This window comes from Capra hircus, chromosome 6 (assembly GCF_001704415.2).
Source record: "Capra hircus breed San Clemente chromosome 6, ASM170441v1, whole genome shotgun sequence".
NCBI lineage: Eukaryota > Metazoa > Chordata > Mammalia > Artiodactyla > Bovidae > Capra > Capra hircus.
In genome coordinates this window covers 87,987,358-88,008,501 of record NC_030813.1, presented here as the reverse complement: position 1 = coordinate 88,008,501, position 21,144 = coordinate 87,987,358, and the positions used below count along the sequence as shown (strand labels likewise).

General features: G+C 39.3%; 1 protein-coding gene across 1 annotated transcript in view; it reads left to right on the top strand.

Moving 5' to 3' along the window:
* The window catches only part of ADAMTS3 (ADAM metallopeptidase with thrombospondin type 1 motif 3), a 292,240-nt gene that overhangs the window by 246,502 nt on the left and 24,594 nt on the right, over positions 1–21,144 (top strand). Inside the window, exons 6-15 of the mRNA XM_018049560.1 lie at positions 4,073–4,156; positions 7,200–7,356; positions 8,222–8,327; positions 8,713–8,856; positions 9,488–9,620; positions 11,568–11,681; positions 14,112–14,257; positions 15,468–15,643; positions 16,970–17,103; positions 18,723–18,846. Coding sequence (XP_017905049.1) covers positions 4,073–4,156; positions 7,200–7,356; positions 8,222–8,327; positions 8,713–8,856; positions 9,488–9,620; positions 11,568–11,681; positions 14,112–14,257; positions 15,468–15,643; positions 16,970–17,103; positions 18,723–18,846 — 1,318 coding nt within the window. The remainder of the gene's footprint in view (positions 1–4,072; positions 4,157–7,199; positions 7,357–8,221; positions 8,328–8,712; positions 8,857–9,487; positions 9,621–11,567; positions 11,682–14,111; positions 14,258–15,467; positions 15,644–16,969; positions 17,104–18,722; positions 18,847–21,144) is intronic.

Sequence of the window (21,144 nt, the reverse complement as noted above, 5' to 3'; positions counted from 1 at the left end):
TCACTGTCACTGCTATTCAGCCATGGTTGTAAGGCCCTCCCTTCCCTGAATCACTTCTCCTCCAGAAATTAATTTAGTTCTTTTAATCTGTTTTTCTTCAGTTTAAAATTATATTGTTCCCCGATTTTGTAAACTCACTAACATTAATTTCAACATCTTTTACATTAAACACATTTACATTTCAATTATTGATACATTAAGTACATGTTAGGAGAAGGCAATGGCACCCCACTCCAGTACTCTTGCCCGGCAAATCCCATGGACGGAGGAGCCAGGTAGGCTGCAGTCCATAGGGTCGCTAGGAGTCGGACATGACTGAGCGACTTCACTTTCACTTTTCACTTTCATGCATTGGAAAAAGACATGGCAACCCACTCCAGTGTTCTTGCCTGGAGAATCTCAGGAACGGGGGAGCCTGGTGGGCTGCCATCTATGGGGTCGCACAGAGTCGGACACGACTGAAGCGACTTAGCAGCAGCAGCAGCAGCAGGACATCCCCAGTGGCTCAGTGGTAGAGAATTCGCCTGAAATGCCGGAGACATAGAAGATGTGGGTTCAGTCCCTCTGTTGGGAAGATCCCCTGGAGAAGGAAATGGCAACCCACTCCAGTGTGGGGATCACAAAGAGTTGGACACGACTGAATGACTAAGCACACACTAAGTACCTGTTAAAACTTTGTGTGTGAAGCCTTTATGCTAATTCAGAACAACCACCTTATGAGAAGTCTCTTGGAATGTCCATGAGTTTCTGTCAATGACAGGCCTGGCTTCAGACATTTACTTGTATTGGAATTACTATGCTAGATATTTCTTATCAGATAATCCTGAAGAAGAGGAGCATTCAGTCCTCAATTAGGCATTATGAGATATGGAGTAAGATAACAGAATCTGCCCATGGCCAAAAGGGTCATAAGAAATTACAGTTTTTGGGCCAGCATTCAGTTCTCCTTGTATTGACCTGAAATCTCCCCCTTTAACAGTGAACCCATGGTTTTAGTTTTATTTGCCATAGGCATTCAGAGCAAATTGAACCCTTTTTCCATATGGTGGCTATTTTCCTTTTCTTTAGGTTTTCTTTTCTACTTCCTATACTCTTACGTGCTTTAATGTACCTATCTCCTTCTCACTCTTAAAATTTTTGAGCTGTTGTGTGCATAAATTAAATCTTTCAATTCTTACCCCAATCATATGAGATAGTATTCTTATTCTGTCCATTTGACTGAGACTCAGAAAGATGACGCTTTCTGAGATGTCAAGAAAGATGTCAACTGAGACTCTTAGTGGGTCGTGTCAGGCTCTAAGCCACCACACCTCTCCCGCCACGTTTTATGCGGCCCATTTCTAGGCTCCTTGCTTAGAGGACTCTGGTTACTTTCCTGTTTGTAGTTGCTATTGTTGTTTAGTCTCTAAGTTGTGTCTACTCTTTGTTACCGCCTGGACTGGAGCTGGCCAGGGCTCCTCTGACCATGGGATTTCCCAGGTAAGAATGGGTGGGTTGCTACGTCCTTCTCTAGGGGATCTTCCCAATCCAGGGATCAAATCCTCATCTCCAGCATTGGCAGACAAATTCTTTACCGCTGAGCCACCAGGGAAGCCCTCCCATTTGTATACATCTCTTTCATCAGACAGAACAGACAAAATGAACTCAATGCTACAGATTTACAATGGCCTCTAGTTGAATTGCTTGGGCATGTGCTACCAGCCTGCATACTTGGGCAATGCAAGAGTGAATTACCGATTGTTTTCACTCCTTGGCTTATCTTGAACAGTAGTTAAATTGGGTCTTACCATTGTACGTGTGTGTGTCTTGTGAGTTTGTAAATGTATATCTATGTATACATGGATTTCCCTGGTGGTTCAGATGGTAGAGAATCTACCTGTAATGCAGAAGACCCAGATTTGATCCCTCGGTCAGAAAGTTCCCCTGGAGAAGGGAATGGCAACCCACTCCAGTATTGTTGCCTGGAAAATCCTATGGATAGAGGAGCCTGGTGGCCTACAGTCCATGGGGTCGCAAAGAGTCAGACATGACTGAGCGTCTTTACTTACTTACCTTCAACCTACATTTAATACTTTGATATTTATGGTGTTCTGTGTAGTCCGATTATATTCCTGAAACTTTTCATTTGAGATTTCTTGGTCTGTGTCTTGGTCAGTATAATTAGAAATCCATACATTTCTTTTTTTTAGAGCATTCTATTATCCTTGAGTTATATTTCTTTTTAAGGCTTCTCTCTATGAGATTTTGCCTATCTTCCCTCTGTGCCTTCTGTCCAAACCTCCTGGGTCTTGAGTTGAATTGAGGTTCATTTTCCATCCCTCTTTCAGTTATTATGACAAATGTTGGTTCCCTGTTCCTGAGAACAGCTAAGAACTTTGAAATGTAGCCAGATAAAGGCACCATTAGCATTTCCAACTTACTAGCAATTTTTATTCACACCAATTTTGCACTAGCATAACCAGAAAATAGAAGTCACTTCGCTCTTCTGCATGGTCGTACACGTTCAGTTGTGTCCGACTCTTTTCGACCCTTTGGAATATACCCCGCCAGGCTCCTCTGTCCACGGGATTTTTCAGACAGGAATACTGGAGTGGGTTGGCATTTCCTCCTCCAGGGGATCTTTCAGACCCAGGGGTCAAACCCACATCTCCTGTGTCTCTTATGTTGCAGGCAGATTCTTTACTGCTGAGCCTTCAGGGAAGCCAGGAGTCTTTTTAGACTGTCAATAATTGACTGTTTCTGCAGGTTAATTAATCTCTATGGTCTTCATCTTCCTCATCTATAAAAATCTGTTGGACTGTGACCTCTGAGGTTGTGTAAGTTCTAATATCTATGGTTTTAAAGTATACCGGATTACCTGTAGAAATTTTAACGTTTAAAATTAAATCCAGAGCAATGACTCAACTTTACCCCTCTGAGGTTTACCCAGGACTGATATTATATGTACTTGAACAGTCATCTTAGTAATCCAAATGTGGAAGGATTTCTTTACTGTAAGACTTCTAAATAATCATTGCCTCAGATTCCCCATTCTTGGGGTGGGAGAGGCATTGGGAGCACCACCCAGTTACTGGCCCACAGGTACCACCACAGCTCCTGCACACCAGCTTCCCTAACAAGAGGTAGCGGCCCTGGTGGTAACAGAGGCACCCTGAAGGACATGCTTGCTCTTTATCTTCACATGGTTGCCATCACTCATGCTGGCAGATGCTTCACCTGAATCGTGGTCTTGCTATTGCTTTTGTTTGTTTATTTTTCGGCTGTCCTGGGTTTTCATCGCTGCAGGCGGGCTTTCTTTAGTTGTGGCAAGCAGGGGCTGTTTTCTAGTTGTGGTGCACAGGCTTCTCATTGCAGTGGCTTCTCTTGTTTTGAAGCATGGGCCCTAGAGCACTTGGGTTTCAGTAGTCAAAGCTCACGGGCTTAGTTGTCCCATGGCATGTGGGATCTTCCCGAAGTGAAGTGAAAGTAGCTCAGTCGCGTCCAACTCTGTGACCCCACGGACTATACAGTCTGTGGAATTCTCCAGGCCAGAATACTGGAGTGGGTAGCCTTTCCCTTCTGCAGTGGATCTTCCCAACCCAGAGATCAAACCCAGGTCTCCCACATTGCAGGTGGATTCTTTACCAGCTGAACCACAAGGGAAGCTCAAGAATACTGGAGTGGAATACTGGAGTGGTTAGCCTGTCCCTTCTCTAGCAGATCTTCCTGACCAGGGATCAAACCCATGTCTACTGCATTGGAAGGCAGATTCTTAAATGTGATTACTTTTGATGAATTTTATCTGTGGCTCATAGTACATATGTATTCTTAACACTCTAATATTTTAATGAAGCCCTTTTACAGCCTAGTTTCTATATTCATGATACTACAGGGTTTACAGTATCAGTAATTCACATAGCCAGGAATCATTCCAAAGTTAAAAGTAAATGATTTCATTTCAGATGTCAGTTTAAACTAGAAAAAAAGTGACTCGTCTCCTGTATTTGGGATTACAGAGCCATTTCCTCAACTGTCCATCTCCTAAAGTTTTTTGTGTGGCCTTTCTTCTGGTAATTATCTCCTTTGTTTCTAGGTGAATGAAATTTACCACGATGAGTCCCTGGGAGTGCATATAAATGTGGTCCTGGTGCGCATGATAATGCTGGGTTATGCAAAGGTAAAGTGTCTTACTATATGTGAGCTGTGAACATCAAAGAGTGGGTGAGCAAACAGATTAGTCTACTGAGGCTATAGTGGATATGTCTCATGTAGACCCCAGTTGCTCTGAATTGAGAAGAGAAAACTGCCCCAGTGAATGGAGATCTCTAACTTAGAGTAGATAATGAGTGATTTTTGTGCTGGTGTCCTCTGATGTGTTTACCTCTGTCTAACGGAGTTGAAGATAATTATCCTGATTTTAGGTATGACAATATAATGAAAAAAGAGGATTTCCTTAATTGTGAAGGACAGGGAAGTCTGGTGTGCTATAGTTTGTTGGGGTCACAGTGAGTCAGACACAACTTTTCAACTGAACAAACACTACCAGCGTTAAATTTATGATTGATTTTTTAATCCAAAACACATATGTTGAGTGCCTGCTCTGTGTCAGATGCTTTCTAGGAGCTTCAAATATATCTGTGTGTGTCAGGCTGTGAAAGTCACTCAGTCATGTCCAACTCTTTGTGACCCCATGGACTGTATAGAGAATTCCCCATGGAATTCTCCAGGCCAGAAAACTGGAGTGGGTAGCCGTTCCCTTCTCCAGGGGATCTTCCCAAGCAGGGATCGAACTCAGGTGTCCTACATTACAGGCGGATTAACAAAATAATAGAGAGCCTTACTCTCTCATGATTTCTTAAAAGGAATGTTTCACATCTTTCCAATTAATAAAAACGAAACATACAGTGAATTTTTTTTAAAGGGCATTAATCTTATAATCTTGAAAATGAAGTGTTGGGTCAGAATACATACAATAGGCATTTTTATGTAATGTAACTTTAGCTGGCTTTAAAATGGCACTAGTTGGATCCCTGTCCTTGGAAATAATGGAATGGACGAAATAGTCTCTCCCTTTGAGGAGAAAACATAGGGGAAGTGACTAACTTGGCAGCTTTCTTGATGTTTAAAATTAAATGTCCCCCTCCCACAGTTAATCCTCCTGATTATGGAACACTAATGAAATATGCATTTAGCAAGAACGGGGGAAAAGTCCATGTCTTTGCATTGTATTATATATGAAAACTTACCATTTCTGGTGAATGGGTGTCATTGATCTTTAGTTCCCGCCACAAACCTGACCTACTTTGTGTCTCCAGCACTGAAGGCAAGTCGACTCCAGCTGGAGATGTCAAGAGCCTTCAGTTGGTTGTGAAATCATTTATTTGGAGAAGTATGTGATCAGCATATAACAAACCAAACTTTTTTATTAAGAATGTAAACACTGATAAAACCACCTGCTGAAATGTAACAAAACTCTCAGCCAGTCAGCCAAGTAAGAACTGATTTGAGGTTCCAAATTCAGTTTCTCGTTCCTTCAGAACTTGCTTTGATCTTTTATCTCCTGACGATATGGACTGGAAGAAACACAAGATGGAATCAAGATTGCTGAGAGAAATATCAATAACCTCAGATACGCAGATGACACCACCCTTATGGCAGAAAGTGAAGAGGAACTAAAAAGCCTCTTGATGAAAGTGAAAGAGGAGAGTTAAAAAGTTGACTTAAAGCTCAACATTCAGAAAATGAAGATCGTGGCATCCGGTCCCATCACTCCATGGGAAATAAATGGAGAAACAGTGGAAACAGTGTCAGACTTTATTTTGGGGGGCTCCAAAATCACTGCAGATGGTGATTGCAGCCATGAAATGAAAAGACACTTACTCCTTGGAAGAAAAGTTATGACCAACCTAGATAGCATATTCAAAAGCAGAGACATTACTTTGCCGACTAAGGTCCGTCTAGTCAAGGCTATGGTTTTTCCAGTAGTCGTGCATGGATGTGAGAGTAATTGATGCTTTTGAACTGTGGTGTTGGAAAAGACTCTTGAGAGTCCCTTGGACTGCAAGGAAATCCAACCAGTCCATTCTGAAGGAGATCAACCCTGGGATTTCTTTGGAAGGAATGATGCTAAAGCTGAAACTCCGGTATTTTGGCCACCTCATGCGAAGAGTTGACTCATTGGAAAAGACTTTGATGCTGGGAGGGATTGGGGGCAGAAGAAGAAGGGGACGACAGAGGATGAGATGGCTGGATGGCATCACTGACTCGATGGATGTGAGTCTGAGTGAACTCCGAGAGTTGGTGATGGACAGGGAGGCCTCATGTGCTGCGATTCACAGGGTCACAAAGAGTCAGACAGGACTGAGCGACTGAACTGAACTGAACTGATGATAATGTGATAGTAACTGCATTCTCCAATGGCTCAAGTGATAAAGAAGCCACCTGCAGTGCAGGAGATGCAGGCGACATGGGCTTAACCCTGGGTCGGGAAGATGCCCTAGAGAAGGAAATGGCAATGCACTCCAGTATTCTTGTCTGGAGAATCCCATGGACAGAGGAGCCTGCTGGGCTACAGTCCACAGGGTTGCAAAAAGTTGGACATGACTGAGCACGCATGCGCATATACACAGCAGGGTTCTCAGAAATGTCACTCCATTCCTTGGAATAGCAGGATATGAGTGCCCCATCTCTTCATTGCTGTGAGGTTAAAATAAAGGATAGTTATTTTTTTCAGTGTTAGGTTTATATAATTTGACGGCTCCTCAAATTATATAAACCAGCTTTGATTAAGTTTGAAGCAAAAAAAGAAAAAGAAAGAAACTGAAGATCTTTGGCTTAAACATTTCTAGAGAAAAAGTCCCAAATATTTGATAGATTAAGATAGATTCTTCTGTTATTGTTCTTAATATTTATCGAGATTTTTTTACACAGTTGATTAATACTGAGTTGCTTCACAGTAGCACAAAAATTCATCATCCCGTATTTCAGTTAATGGTGTCAGCCACCTTTCACACAGATAATGTTGATCATCATAAAGGTATCCCTTAGGGGCATTTAGAGTTTCTAAATGAGATTAGTTATCTAAACAAGCCCCCAATAATATTATTGTACATTATTTAATTACTGTAATCTCAAATGTTAATTTCAGAGAAAGTTATTCAATGAAGCCTTTGGGAAAATATTAATATTATGTATGTCTGTAACATATTGTTTTCTTCTAGTCCATCAGCCTCATAGAAAGGGGAAATCCATCCAGGAGCCTGGAGAATGTGTGTCGCTGGGCTTGCCAACAACAAAAATCTGATCCCAATCACTCTGAACACCATGATCACGCAATTTTCTTAACCAGGCAAGACTTCGGACCTGCTGGAATGCAAGGTACTTCCATTACTATGTAGCAGAAAAATTTAAGGGCATGACTTTTCAAAACTATAACTGAATCACTTTGCTGTACACTTGGAACTAACACAACAGTATATAACAACTATTCTACAACATAAAATAAAATTTTTTTTTAATCATCTTAAAAAAAAGAGCAATCCTGAATCAGGGAGTCTGTTCACAGGTTCACGTTTCCACCATCACTTTCATCTTTGCCTCGGCCAAGCATACATTTGCTTTCTGTTGCGTCCAGTGACTTCTGTGGAATTCACAATGTTAAATGCCACCTAAATACCATGACATATTATTCTCTCCTTTGCAATAATAGGCGGACATTTGGGGTACAGAGGGGCTGCTATTAAATGCAGTACGATTTCCACTGAGTGTTTGGAAGGGGAAAAGAGGTGCTGTGGGAAATGTCTGTTGCCGAAGAACTTTCTTCCAAAGTCAGCTTTCATCTATCTATCTAATAAACTCTGATGTAGACTTTAAAAAATAAAAAATTAGACTGACCACTTTGTTTTCAACGTTGATGGAATCTCTGGGTCCCTTCATCAGTACCATGATTTGAAGGAACATTCACCACAGCAGAAAGGTAGGGCTTAGTTGGTGGGCAGAGCAGAATGGTAACCCCAGGCAGTTCCTTCCCTTAGGAGAGGAGAAAATTGCAGACCCAGTGGATCCTTTCAGAGCCCGTTACCTGTGGCTTTCCCAAGAGAATGTGGCATGATGCTAGCAGTTAAATAATACGGCCTCTGTTTCCTGAAAAGCTTTTTTCTTTTTCCCTCGGCAAAGGTCCAGTGGTAATTCTTAATGGGTTTTCTCATAAAATGAAAATAAAAGTAATTGTTATTCTCCACAGGATATGCTCCAGTCACAGGCATGTGTCACCCGGTGAGAAGCTGTACCCTGAATCACGAGGATGGTTTTTCATCTGCCTTTGTAGTAGCACATGAAACTGGCCATGTGTAAGTCACTGTTGACAGCTATAGAGTGGGGAAAAAAACAAGGTCTTTTCTTTCTGCCTCTCTCAGTATTGTTCATTTTTCGGGCAGAGCACATGCCAGCGTGCAGCTCTCACCCTCTTGCCAAGTTTGAGGAGCTGAAAAGAGTGGAGAGGTCATGCACTGAAACCAAATGAGTGACTGGCTTGCAGAGACACTCGTGAGCTATAGAGCAAGAAAGGCATTTCTGCCAGATGGCTCCCAGTTTCACAGTGTCTGTGACTCCTCCACAAAAGCCTTGTTAGCTTAAAAAAATACCTATTTCCCTGTACATTTCAAAACAGAAATTATGCCAAAGCCGTGGTCCCTATGTTGATTCTTTCCAGCGAGGTCTCGCTCTGTGTTCTAGGTTGGGGATGGAACACGATGGACAGGGCAACAGGTGCGGTGATGAGACGGCTATGGGAAGTGTTATGGCCCCCTTGGTGCAAGCTGCGTTTCATCGTTACCACTGGTCCCGGTGTAGCGGCCAAGAACTGAAAAGATACATACAGTATGTCTCCTTCTTTGTGTCATGAGAACGTTACAGTAGAAATACAGGCCCGAAACTGTCTCTTAGAACATTGATCATAACCGAACTCCTAGTGAATGAAAACTGCTGTTCATGATAAACATTTTCTTGTGACTTAGCTTTTGGCACAGTAATTCCATAATGTGATTATAATATTTGAAGCCGTAAGCCTAGCCTTGAAGTGAATTTTTAACTGTGATTTCCTTTCAGTAAATTCTCTGTGGGATCTTTGACTAATGGTAAAAGTTGATTTGAGAATGATGAGAGGGTGGTCACACAATGCCTGCATAGGGTATACCACCTGTACCCCACAGGGTGGGTGACAGGATCTGCCCTGCCATACCATGGGGGTTCAGCTAGGGACGTGAACAAGGTTGTTACAGTTCTACTGTGTTTTTGAGTATGCTTGGCTTATTTTCCTGGGAAGAATAAAGATGAATGGTCTTTTGCTAAATGGAGCTGAAACCAAAATCCTTAAAAGATATGCTTTTGTGAACTTGCTTTATGATCTGATGAAATTCCAGAGTATGTAACCTAAGAATACTTTCTCACTGAGACATGATTTTAAAAAAAAATGAACATTTAGCTGTATGCACCTTTTTCCTTCCTCCAGTTCCTATGACTGTCTCCTTGACGACCCATTTGAACATGACTGGCCCAAACTCCCAGAACTTCCTGGAATCAATTATTCTATGGATGAGCAGTGTCGTTTTGACTTTGGAGTTGGTTATAAAATGTGCACTGCGGTACGTTACAGTCAATTTGGATTTTTACATCTTAAAATCTATTTGCATAGCTCCTGTTTGGTGACCTTTACAGATTCACTGGTGCAAGAATATGAACTAATGATTTGTGTTTGCTATGTTTCTACATGCTATAGCTAAGTGCTCTGTATATACTATCTTATTTAATCCTTCTGACAGGCTAGAAGGAAGTTGGTATACTTTTATTTTACAGATGAAAAAGCCAAGACTTACAGAGGTTATGCAACTTGCTTAAGTCACACATCTGGTAAATGGGGCTTTTTATATGTTAGAGGAAGCTTTATGTGTTAGAGCAAGAAAAAATGTATTTCATTGAAAGAAGTTGATCTGCTGTTGAAATTCTGCCTTTGCAGATATACATACATAGCTATTTGGTTTGCCTGTAAAATATACAGTCAGTTCCTGTTTTCCTGCGTTAATGTTTTAACCTGAGAATTCTAAAGCTCTGGCTCCATATGGTAAAAAAAAATTAAAATTTTCTGCATTAAGTAAAAGGAATGAGAACAAAAATCCCAGATTGGAAATGAGGACTAATTTTAAAAGAAAGCTATGACGGAGTTTCCCTGGTGGCTCAGTGCTAAAGAATCTGTCTGCCAATGCAAGAGACTTGCATTCGATCCCTGGTCCCGGAAAACCCCACATGCCTTGGAGCAACTAAGCCCACACGCCACATCTATTAAGCCTCTGCTCTAGAGCCGGGGAGCCACAACTACTGAAGCCTGTGCACCCTAGGCCCCTCGCCCTACAGCAAGAGAAGCCACCGTGATGAGAAGCCTGTGCATCACAACTAGGGAAAAGCCGGTGCAGCAGTGAAGACCCAGCACAGCCATAAATAAATAACACTAAAGAAAAGGAAGAAAGCTACACGATAAGACTGTGTATGAATAGTTAATGGTATGTGTGTGTGCGCTCAGTCATGTCTTTGCTTTGCGACTTCATGGACTGTAGCCTGCCAAGCTCCTCTGTCCGTGGAATTTTCCAGTCCCGAGTATTAGAGTGAGTTGCTGCTTCCTACTCCAGGGGATTTTCCCTACCCAGGGATCAAACCCACATCTCTTGCCATCTCCCGCATTGTGAGTGGATTCTTTACCACTATGCCACCTGGGAAGCCTAATTAATGGCATAGGGAATGAATATATGGATAAACTGGCATTTGATATCCAAAAATGATAAGAAATTTACTATTATAAAGAGAGTAGATGAGGAAACAGTACATACAAATATGTGTGCTTAAATATACACTTGGATATTATAATGTAGTGATTTAAGAAAATAAAAAAACATTCTTAAGATGAGAAAACTAAGATTCTGATCTGGCTCTATTACTGTTTGGTTTGTATCCATAACTATAGTCTTACCTTATAACCCATATTTCTCAGCCATGGTATGAAGATCAAATATATACAAGTACTTTATAAACTACATGAACGTATTGTGACATTTTGTTACACCTGGAATATAGTATCTTACATGAAAAGTTTGACAGATATTTTCTGCATTTAGTGAGCTCATGATGAGCATTTTTATTTTTCATATCTAACTGGTTCATACATACAGGGATAAAGATAAGCCATTTTGATGGCTTGAGAGCTGCAAAACTGCTATGACATTTTCATTTTTACAATGTTTATAATAATTACTCACTCTTTAAAAACCTGCAAACCATAAGGTAGAAATGGCATGCAGAATAGTAAAAGTCAACTGGAGAACCAGACAAAGCATTGTTCATCAGTGTTCTTTTAGAAAAGCAGAATAAAAGTATTCTTTACTTGGAATTCTTAGGCATGTTTGTTTTCTTAACATGCTACAACTTTGACTATTATAACTTGAAATCAAAATATCCAAGAAACATGACGTGAAGAAACTGTATAGCAGGTAATACTGGTACAAGTCATTCCATCTCGAGAGTTTGGTTTTTCTCTCTTCCAGTTCCGAACGTTTGACCCATGTAAACAGCTTTGGTGTAGCCATCCTGATAATCCCTACTTTTGTAAGACTAAAAAAGGGCCCCCACTTGATGGAACAGAATGTGCTGCTGGGAAAGTGAGTATAATCCGTTTATACAGTAAAGATTTAAGATATGTTGCATAAGAATCATCTTTAAAATGACATGTATCATCATCTTTAAGAAAACTATAGCAGGTGCATGGGGATGACCCAGAGAGATGTTGTGGGGAGGGAGGTGGGAGGGGGGTTCATGTTTGGGAACGCATGTAAGAATTAAAGATTTTAAAATTTTAAAAAAAATAAAAAAATTAAAAAAAAAAAGAAAAAATGAAAAAAAAAAAAAAAAAAGAAAACTATAGGATGTGAAGTTTCACTGTGGTAATGCACGAACATCATGTATTAGTTTCCCAGAGGTGCTCTAGCAAATTACTAACAAATTACCAGAGGGTGGTTTAAAACAACAATTATTCTCTCAGTTCTGGAGGCTAGAAGAACAAAATTGGTTTCACTGAGCTGAAATCAGTGTGTGGGCAGAATGGCCCTCCCGCCAGAGGCTCTTGTGGACAACCTGTTCTTGGCTCTTCCAGCTTCTGGTAGCTGCCTGGGTTCCTTGACTTCTGGCTGTGCCACTCTAATCTCTGCCTTTGTGCCCACACTGCCCTCTTCTCCTCTGCGTGTGTTTCCCTCTGCCCCTCTCTTATAAGGATACATGTGATGGCATTTAGGGTTCACCTGAATAATCCAGGGTAATCTCCCCATCTAAAAATTCTTATGTAATTACGTGAGCAAAGGCTGTTTTCCAAATAAGATGGCATTTACAGATTTTAAAGATTAGGACTTGGCATCTTTGAGACCACTGTTCAGCCCCCGACTGATAGAATAGGAAGCGGCTGCTCAGCGGAGTGTCTGGGCTCTAATGGGATTTGATTTACTTGCTGGCATCACACTTCTTGTGAAAGTTGTCCAGAAATAAAGTCATGTGAACTTAGAAGATTTGGCCCTGCTCCTTGGGGAAAGATGCCCAGAAGTTTTCAATCTCAAGTTGTGTAGTAAGGATTCAATGCTCAGAAACTGGCCCAGTGCCAAGCTTCACTACTCATGAGGGGAAAGATCACAAAACCCAGACAAAGGCATGTTGAGAACTCACGTTGAAGGGCTTTGACTAGTTTGGAAATAAGATATTGTAGATAGGACCAAAACCTGGCAAAGAAAATTTATATAGTTTTTAGTTCTTTTAAAGCCCTTTAAAGCTCTATTTCAAATGTGTATAAACTGTACTTGCTATCAGAATGGCACACATAATAGTAATAATAAAATCTGTCATTATTCACGTTTCCTGTTAGGAATTATGCTAAACTCATAACATACAGTATGTTGCTTTTGGAGAATTTGGTCATATAGCTTAATGACTGAAAAAACAAAAGCAACAATGAGTTGATTCGTTTTTGCTTTATGCAGAAGATATCCTCTAAACCAAATCTGGACATCCAATTTCCCTAAATATATTTGCGTTACGTTTAAATTTCCCAAAGTTGAGTTTTAAGAAACACTTTTATTTTGTGTAGAATAAAAACACGAATCAAAATGTTAAAAGGAAAAGAACTAAAGCCTTTTGAGCATCTGCTGTGTGTTGGGCACTATAAGCTCTATGTCTCTACAGCATCTGTGTTTTAGTATTCCTCACTTAGTTCTTCTGGTCAGAGGGTATCACACTATCCATGGTCCTTTCTGGGCCCCAATTTCCTCATCTGAAAGGTAAAGATAATATATCTGACCTATCTATTTCTTAGAATCATTATGAAAGCTATATATGTTTTAGATATGTTATATTAATTGTTTTTGAAGTTAAGGCATATAACTTCCTGTCATTATTTAAAGGGGAGCCTATTGCCCTTAAAAAATTCCAATAATATGGATAACAAGGGATGAAGGGCAGACTAGCACCAACTGGGCAAATTAAGTGCTCAGATCTCCTTATTGATTATGATGTTTGATACTCACTGATAAATGGGTCATTTATTTTTTTTATTTTTTATTTTTTTTAATTTTAAAATCTTTAATTTTTACATGCATTCCCAAACATGAACCCCCCTCCCATCTCCCTCCCCATAACATCTCTCTGGGTCATCCCCATGCACCAGCTCCAAGCATGCTGTATCCTGCATCAGACATAGACTGGCGATTCAATTCTTACATGATAGTATACATGTTAGAATGTCATTCTCCCAAATCATCCCACCCTCTCCCTCCCTCTGAGTCCAAAAGTCCATTATACACATCTTTAAAAACTTGTCTGAATTAATATTACCTTTTATTTTAATTTTATATTTAATAATGCAAGTCCAAATTACCCAGTACGCATAGGTCCCCATATTGTTATAATTACTTTGGGATGATGTTAAGTATATTTTCACCGGAAAAAGAAGTAAAAAAGAAAGGAAGTCTTTCACTTGGTGGTCCTTGTATAACGGCTTCAATTTTAGCATGTGCACAAAATTTCATAATTGTTTTTGTCATTTTCCTAAGTGGTGCTATAAAGGCCATTGCATGTGGAAGAATGCTAATCAGCAAAAACAAGATGGCAACTGGGGATCCTGGACCAAATTTGGCTCCTGTTCCCGGACATGTGGAACTGGTGTGCGGTTCAGAACACGCCAGTGCAACAACCCAACGTGAGTGTAACTCCTATCATGCACTTCACTTGGGGACAGGCCAGAAAATGCCTCAATATTATGCCATTAATGTTCAGTTTCACAAAGTACGTGTAAAACACAGACCGTGTAAACTGAGCATTTAAGTGTCTATTTTGGGTAAATCCCCACTAATCCATCTAGGGATGAGTAGTCCATGATTAAGGTTAGAGATTGTTAAAGAAATTGCTGTTTAGGAGGCTCTGGAACTGAGCAGGGAAAGCAGATCACTGTGTCCTTAGGACTAGGCACCGAGGCTGTGAGACCTGCTCTAGGAAGCACAGGCCTATCGGCAGAAGCAGCACTAACCACAGAGGCTCCCTCACTTCAGAGTCAGGAGAGGAGTGCTTAGAGCTGAGCTGCAAAGACGGTGAAAGAAAGACCAAGGAACTGGTGGGGGAAAAGTTATCCATTTGTCCTCCCAGAGAAAATTTTTGGAACCCCTGTTGTGTGCTTAGCGAATCTTATTTTCTGCAGGAAAAAAAAAAAAAAAAAAAAACTGAACCATCAGACTTATTAGGACAGTCTTCCTTGTGCAGGGTTTAACATTTGACACCCGTTTTCTTTGTCTGGCAGCAGGATGGCTCTGAGCACATCTTTGTACAAAGACCGAGGGTTACACTATCTGTTGCACAGGAAGAGATGATAGCAATATTCACAGAAGCAACAAAAACAATAAAGATTATAGTAGTAAGAACAGCAAGGGCTCACCATGTGCCACACTCTTTTTTAAGTGTTTTAAACACAGTAACTCATTTAATCCTCGCAATTTTTCTCTAAGGAAGGTAGGATTATTGTTTGCATTGGATGTATTAAGAAACAGGCATAGAGCCATGATTAGTGTGTCTTTGGGTTGCAAATACATGTTTGCATGATAAAAATATATAATTTTCCTGAGACCATATGCCTGTTGGTTGATTCTTTATACACTTTTTTTGTGCATTTAAAACATACCGTTTGAAAGAATACACTGTTTTAAAATATACTGATTTGAGTTTGGGACTTCCCTCCAGCAAACCCTAGCAGGGAGAGGACAGTGCTTTGGAAAAGGGATTGAAATTAGGAAGTATGAGTCCATTCACTGGGCTGGCAGCTCAGAAGCTCTGGCTTTTTGCCCTCCAGCACTGTGCCTGTAAGCTTCAGCCACTGGACCAGAGCCAAAAGGCCTTTCTCAATGTTGTCTTTTCTTTAGGCCCATCAATGGTGGTCAGGATTGTCCTGGTGTTAATTTTGAGTACCAGCTTTGTAATACAGAAGAATGCCAAAAACACTTTGAGGACTTCAGAGCTCAGCAGTGCCAACAGCGTAACTCCCACTTTGAATACCAGAATACCAAACACCACTGGTTGCCATATGAACATCCCGACTGTGAGTAGACACCCACACTTCTCCTGCTGTGTGGACAGTTACTTAGAGCTTAAGCTTTGCCAACACACAATCCCTTGGACTCTTGATCCCCACTTGGCAATTTAGGAAACTTGGTGCTTATAGGGGTGAGTCCTCCTGGGTTTCCAAGAATAAGGCTAATACACTCCTTTCTCTAGAGAGGTGAGAATTATGGAATAGTTCCTGGCAGGCAATACAGCCACCATCACTATTGAAAAGATGAGTGGAAAGCAATGCCTGGGAGAGATGCTGAGTTTCCTCGTGCAACTGAAATCCCTCTGCTGGGAAATGCTTCTGGAATATTGTGATCTTTCTTTTCTGAACAACTAGAGAAAATACAGTTATTTTACAATCAAGTCAGGAACAAGACAAAGAGCATTATTGAATAACAAAAGGCACTTCATAACCGTACATTAGTTATTAAGAAATACACTGGGAAATTCCCCTATCATGTTTCACTCCTTAGCCCTGACTTTTCAGGTAAATCTGTTCAGATGGGAACTTCTTGACATATGTCTTATTTGGGTGAATACACTGCTGAGTTCAGTTTAAGCCTGTTTTAAAGCAAAGATGCACATGTGGAAGAATTCAGAATTGCAATGCATGATTTTGATTAATTTGAGGAAAATGAGTCACATAAATTAGATTTAATTAATGACATCCTACAAGAAGCAAAAACTGTACTAGGCCACTGTGTCAAACAAAAGAGAAACCTTTTCAGTGCTCTAAGTGTCACTAAAACTAAATTGATTTTGAATGAAATTTATTGAATAACCCTGGCTAAATCTAGGGTAGCCAGAGAGCCTGGGTTGTATGGGACCAGTCATACCAATTCATATTGTTAGGGGCTCTGCTAGTGGCTCAGATGGTAAAGAATCTGCCTGCTCTGCAGAAAACCCGGGTTCTACCTTTGGGTTGGGAAGATCCCTGGAGAAAAGAATGGCAACCCATACCAATATTCTTGCCTGGAGAATTCCATGGACAGAGGAGCCTGGCAGGCTACAGTCCATTGGGTCACAAAGAATCAGACATGACTGAGCAACTAACACTTTCACTTTCACCCCTTTCTATGTCATTAATAGAGCTCCTTTTCACTATCTGAATTATCCCAGTTTAGATGACAAATCATAGGGTCACCCTGGTTAAAATAAATATGCCAAGTATGCGTACTTCCCCCACCACTCTTTATTTATCTATACAATTTGTTTCCAGGAAGCCATGTTGAAACTGTATATTTTAAAAATAAACTATACTATTCAAATATACCATTTTGCATAAATAGTTGACTTAATCTTCCATCTTATACAGCCAAGAAAAGATGCCACCTTTACTGTCAATCCAAAGAGACTGGAGATGTTGCTTATATGAAACAGCTGGTGCACGACGGAACGCGCTGTTCTTACAAAGACCCGTACAGCATATGTGTGCGCGGAGAGTGTGTGGTGAGTTCAGGTTGCTTCCACCGAAGCTTCCTACAGTATTGTGTCCTCCTCCTTTTCTTCTCATTCATCGGCGTATTTTCAGAATTTTCCTTTAACTCTTTCTTATGTGAGATCACATTACAATGACAGTCTATGAATAGTTCAATAGCTCAACTAAATTTGGAAGAAATTTCACTTAATAAAATCAAACTTTGGTCACTGGAGAAAATTTTTCAATATTTAATTCGTTTTTCTCATTTCCAGTCAAATGCATTTCAGGGGGTTCCTGAGGCCTCAGGGCTGGGAATACAACTGGAACCATGCCTTTGCTTTGAGTATTTTATCCAAGCCATCCACTAGTACAATGCGGTCTTTTTTTTTTTTTAATTCAATGCAAGATGTGCTTTATCATCTTAAAAAACCTCTTTTTCTCCCTGTCTCACCTTCCAATTAATTCTAACTTTAAATACTAAATTCTACATTAGAACAAAAGTACTAGTGAAGATGCAAAAGCTTTTTGTCCATTCAGCCTTTTTTTATGCCATTTATTTCTTGTCCATGTTCACACGTTTAAATGATAAGGAATTATCTCATTAACTGAACATGTTGCTGCTGCTTGATTCCTTTGGACCTAGGTACAACTAAGGTGTTAACATAAAAGAATCTCCAATATGCGATGCCTCATAGTTGAACTAAAATTTCCCTGAAAGTAGAGTCTGTGTTTTGTTCATCTTTCACCTCCCACAGTATCTGGGAGTGCATTAAGTATATAAGTGGCATCATTTCCTCTGCTCACTCTCATCTCAAACTTACAAGTGCAGAATCATCATTACCCAACAGCCATTCACATTAAAAATCCACCCCAGTTGGACTTCCGTGGTGACTCGATGGTACAGAATCTGCCTGCCGATGCAGGAGACACAGGTTCAATCCCTGGGTTGGGAAGATCACCTGGAGAAGAAAATGGCAACCCACTCTAGCATTCTTGCCTGGGAAATCCCGTGAACAGAGGGGCCTGGCAGACTTCAGTTCATGGGGTAGCAAAAGAGTGGGACATGACTTAACCACTAAAACAAACAAGGAGAGCAATTGTTTTGAACCCGCTTTCCAGAAATGGATGACTTCCTTGGCTTTGTTTGAATCCCTTTGCATTCTTGAATTGCCTTCTGCACCCTCTGTTCCTTCAAGTTACTTTGAAAAGCTCATCATTGGTGATGTTTTGTCTCACATCCCTTACCAACTTGTACAGTTTGTACTGATGGACAATTCTCTATTTTGATTTTCTTCTTTATAAATATGAAGGCAACCAGGGAAAAACACATCCACATCTTAATTTTTGTCTCCTCAGCATCAGCTACAATATCTGTGTTCAATAAATGTTTGATGATTGACTACATATGATAGGAGAAGGACTTCATTAGACTGAGGGAAATTTATCCTTTCTAATTACCCAGAGTGCAAGTCATTTGATTTCATAATAGTTCTTTAAAAGACCAAGATATTAAAAATTAGTTAGAGAGGGAGTTTGGTGCCTGGCTGTGGGCTCATGATGGAACAAATGGTGTATCATGCTCCAGTATGTTGACCTTTACTTGCTTGGCACGTTAAAATGAGCTACATCTAATATCTTCTCTCCCCAGAAAGTGGGCTGTGATAAAGAAATCGGTTCTAACAAGGTTGAGGATAAGTGTGGTGTCTGTGGAGGAGATAATTCCCATTGTCGAACTGTAAAGGGGACATTTACCAGGACACCCAGGAAGCTTGGTAAGATGAGGTTCTCATGAATTCAGTATCCATGATTTCCCTTTTTTGAGACTTCTTTTAGGAATGCACCATTTTCTCTATAAACACACACACACACACAATTAGCTGCTGATTTATTTTCATCCAGATTACCTTTTTAGAAATTATTGAAATAACTTTGCCAATCCATACTCTATGGCATCCATGATGAAAACCTATCTACTAAATTTAGATAAGGAACAAAAGAAACCAATATCAATTACAGTCATCCATTAAAATATGTTCTGTTTAATTTTATGTTTTTAATAAAATGTATTAGACCTAATTATTAGAATTAATGCTTATTTTGAATGTTCTGTTTGACATAAATTACTGATCAGAAGTTAAAAATATTCAAAACTTTAAATACAACTTTTAAAATATTACAGTCACTTTGCTTCTTTTAAAAGTGAACAAGTTTATCCTATTTATAAAACTATAAATCTTGGGTTCATATTTCAGTTAGTATTTATAATTTTATATTAAACAAGTTTGAGGTACATACAACAAAAAATAACCTGAGGTATAATTGCTTAAATGGTGTGAATTTCTGTGCTTGTTACACAGTCAATGGCTTGGACTTTGGCATATGGTGAAGGTTCATTAGATGGAACCAAAGCAACAAATAATATGCAACATTATTAGTATTTTCATAATTATACATTGGAATTTTCACAAAAGATTTAGATACAAACATGGATTACTGAATGATTTATTTAGGTTTGGAACAATTATTATTCAGTTATTCAACAAACATTTATTGAACAAAAGTTTGTAAGAATTCAACATTTAAAGATTATTTCAATGTGAAGCTTCCCTTGAAAAGCTTCTCTTACATCCAAGATATAGTCTCTTACAGAATAATAGAAAACAAGATAAAACAAAGACAAAGATTTGGTTTACATTGAACACATTGTCATTGCAGTAATTTTTCCTTTTAGAAAAATAAGAAACTATATATAAAAGAAAAAACTACTCTTTATCCAAATGGAATAATTCTCTTAGTTCTTTTTACTCCCATTATCCCCCAGTCACCCACCTCAAGCCATTTCTACACATATCAGCTTTGCTCTTTGATATATTTAGGACAGAAGCAGGTGATATATTTAGGCAGAAGTAGGTGACTATATTCTAATGTGTTTTCCTTAGGTATGCCCTACTCTAGTTACTGATATCTTTGCTATTCCTCTGTGATAATTTACTATAGTTTGTACTTTGAAAATTGTAAAAAGCAAATATTGCCATTTCTGGCTGATGGTATTATTTTAATAAAGCAAACAAAATTAGAATTATATACATAAATTATATGCATTTAGTAGAGTAACATGATTTTCTCCATCTTAATGTGAAATAATTTACTGTGCTTTATTGCAGTTATGAATTATTCATTTTGGTGTAAAATAATTATTTTTTCTTATTTCCAGAGTGAATAAATGTAAACAAAATGGTTTTTTACCATTGTTGTCCTCTCTATATTATGTGTAATAAAAGGTAGTAGTACTTTTTTTTTCAGATACCTCAAAAATTATGCTAAACCTCCAAATTAAGTTCAGAAGAAGAGAGGAAAGCTTTCAGACTGTTCCAAGATAATCTAACATCTATTTTTTTGCACTAATACTATCATCATAGTTATTCAATAGACTAATTAACCTTTTCCAACAGGGAAAAATTTAAGCAAGAGATGCCATAAAGAACTCAAGTTGCTGGAAAATGAAATCTGCAAGTATTCGACTTCAAATCACCTATATCATTTCTCGTTCATGCTTAGTCTTACTTTCATTGACTATTAACAGTTTATTGGCATTAGCTAACTGTTATAAATGCATTTTTACTTCAATATATATGATTATGAAACATATTTTATGTTACCTAATAAAATTATACAAAGCTTATAGTATAGTCAATGAAACAGCAAGACTTGGATAAATGAACTCTCTACTAATTAAAGACGTTCTATTTAAGGGAAGACAAGAGGAGCCTTCACTTTACCCAAAGGAGCTCGTAGTGTTTCTCTTGCTGAAACAAGGGAAGCTAAAAATGTATTGGGTAAGTTGTAGCAAACTGCAGAAAGATGGGCATCCATAAATGGCATCAAGCTGTTTTGCTACTGTTGGTATCTTAACCACATTACTTCCAGCTGCTGACACTCAGGCAAACATGGTACGTTTCATGTACTGATTATCACCCAGGCTCAGGTGCTGAAAACCCTGACCCCAAAATGACCACTCCACTTAGTTAAGACACTAATAAATATTATTTAAAAAGTCAGGTAAATCTACC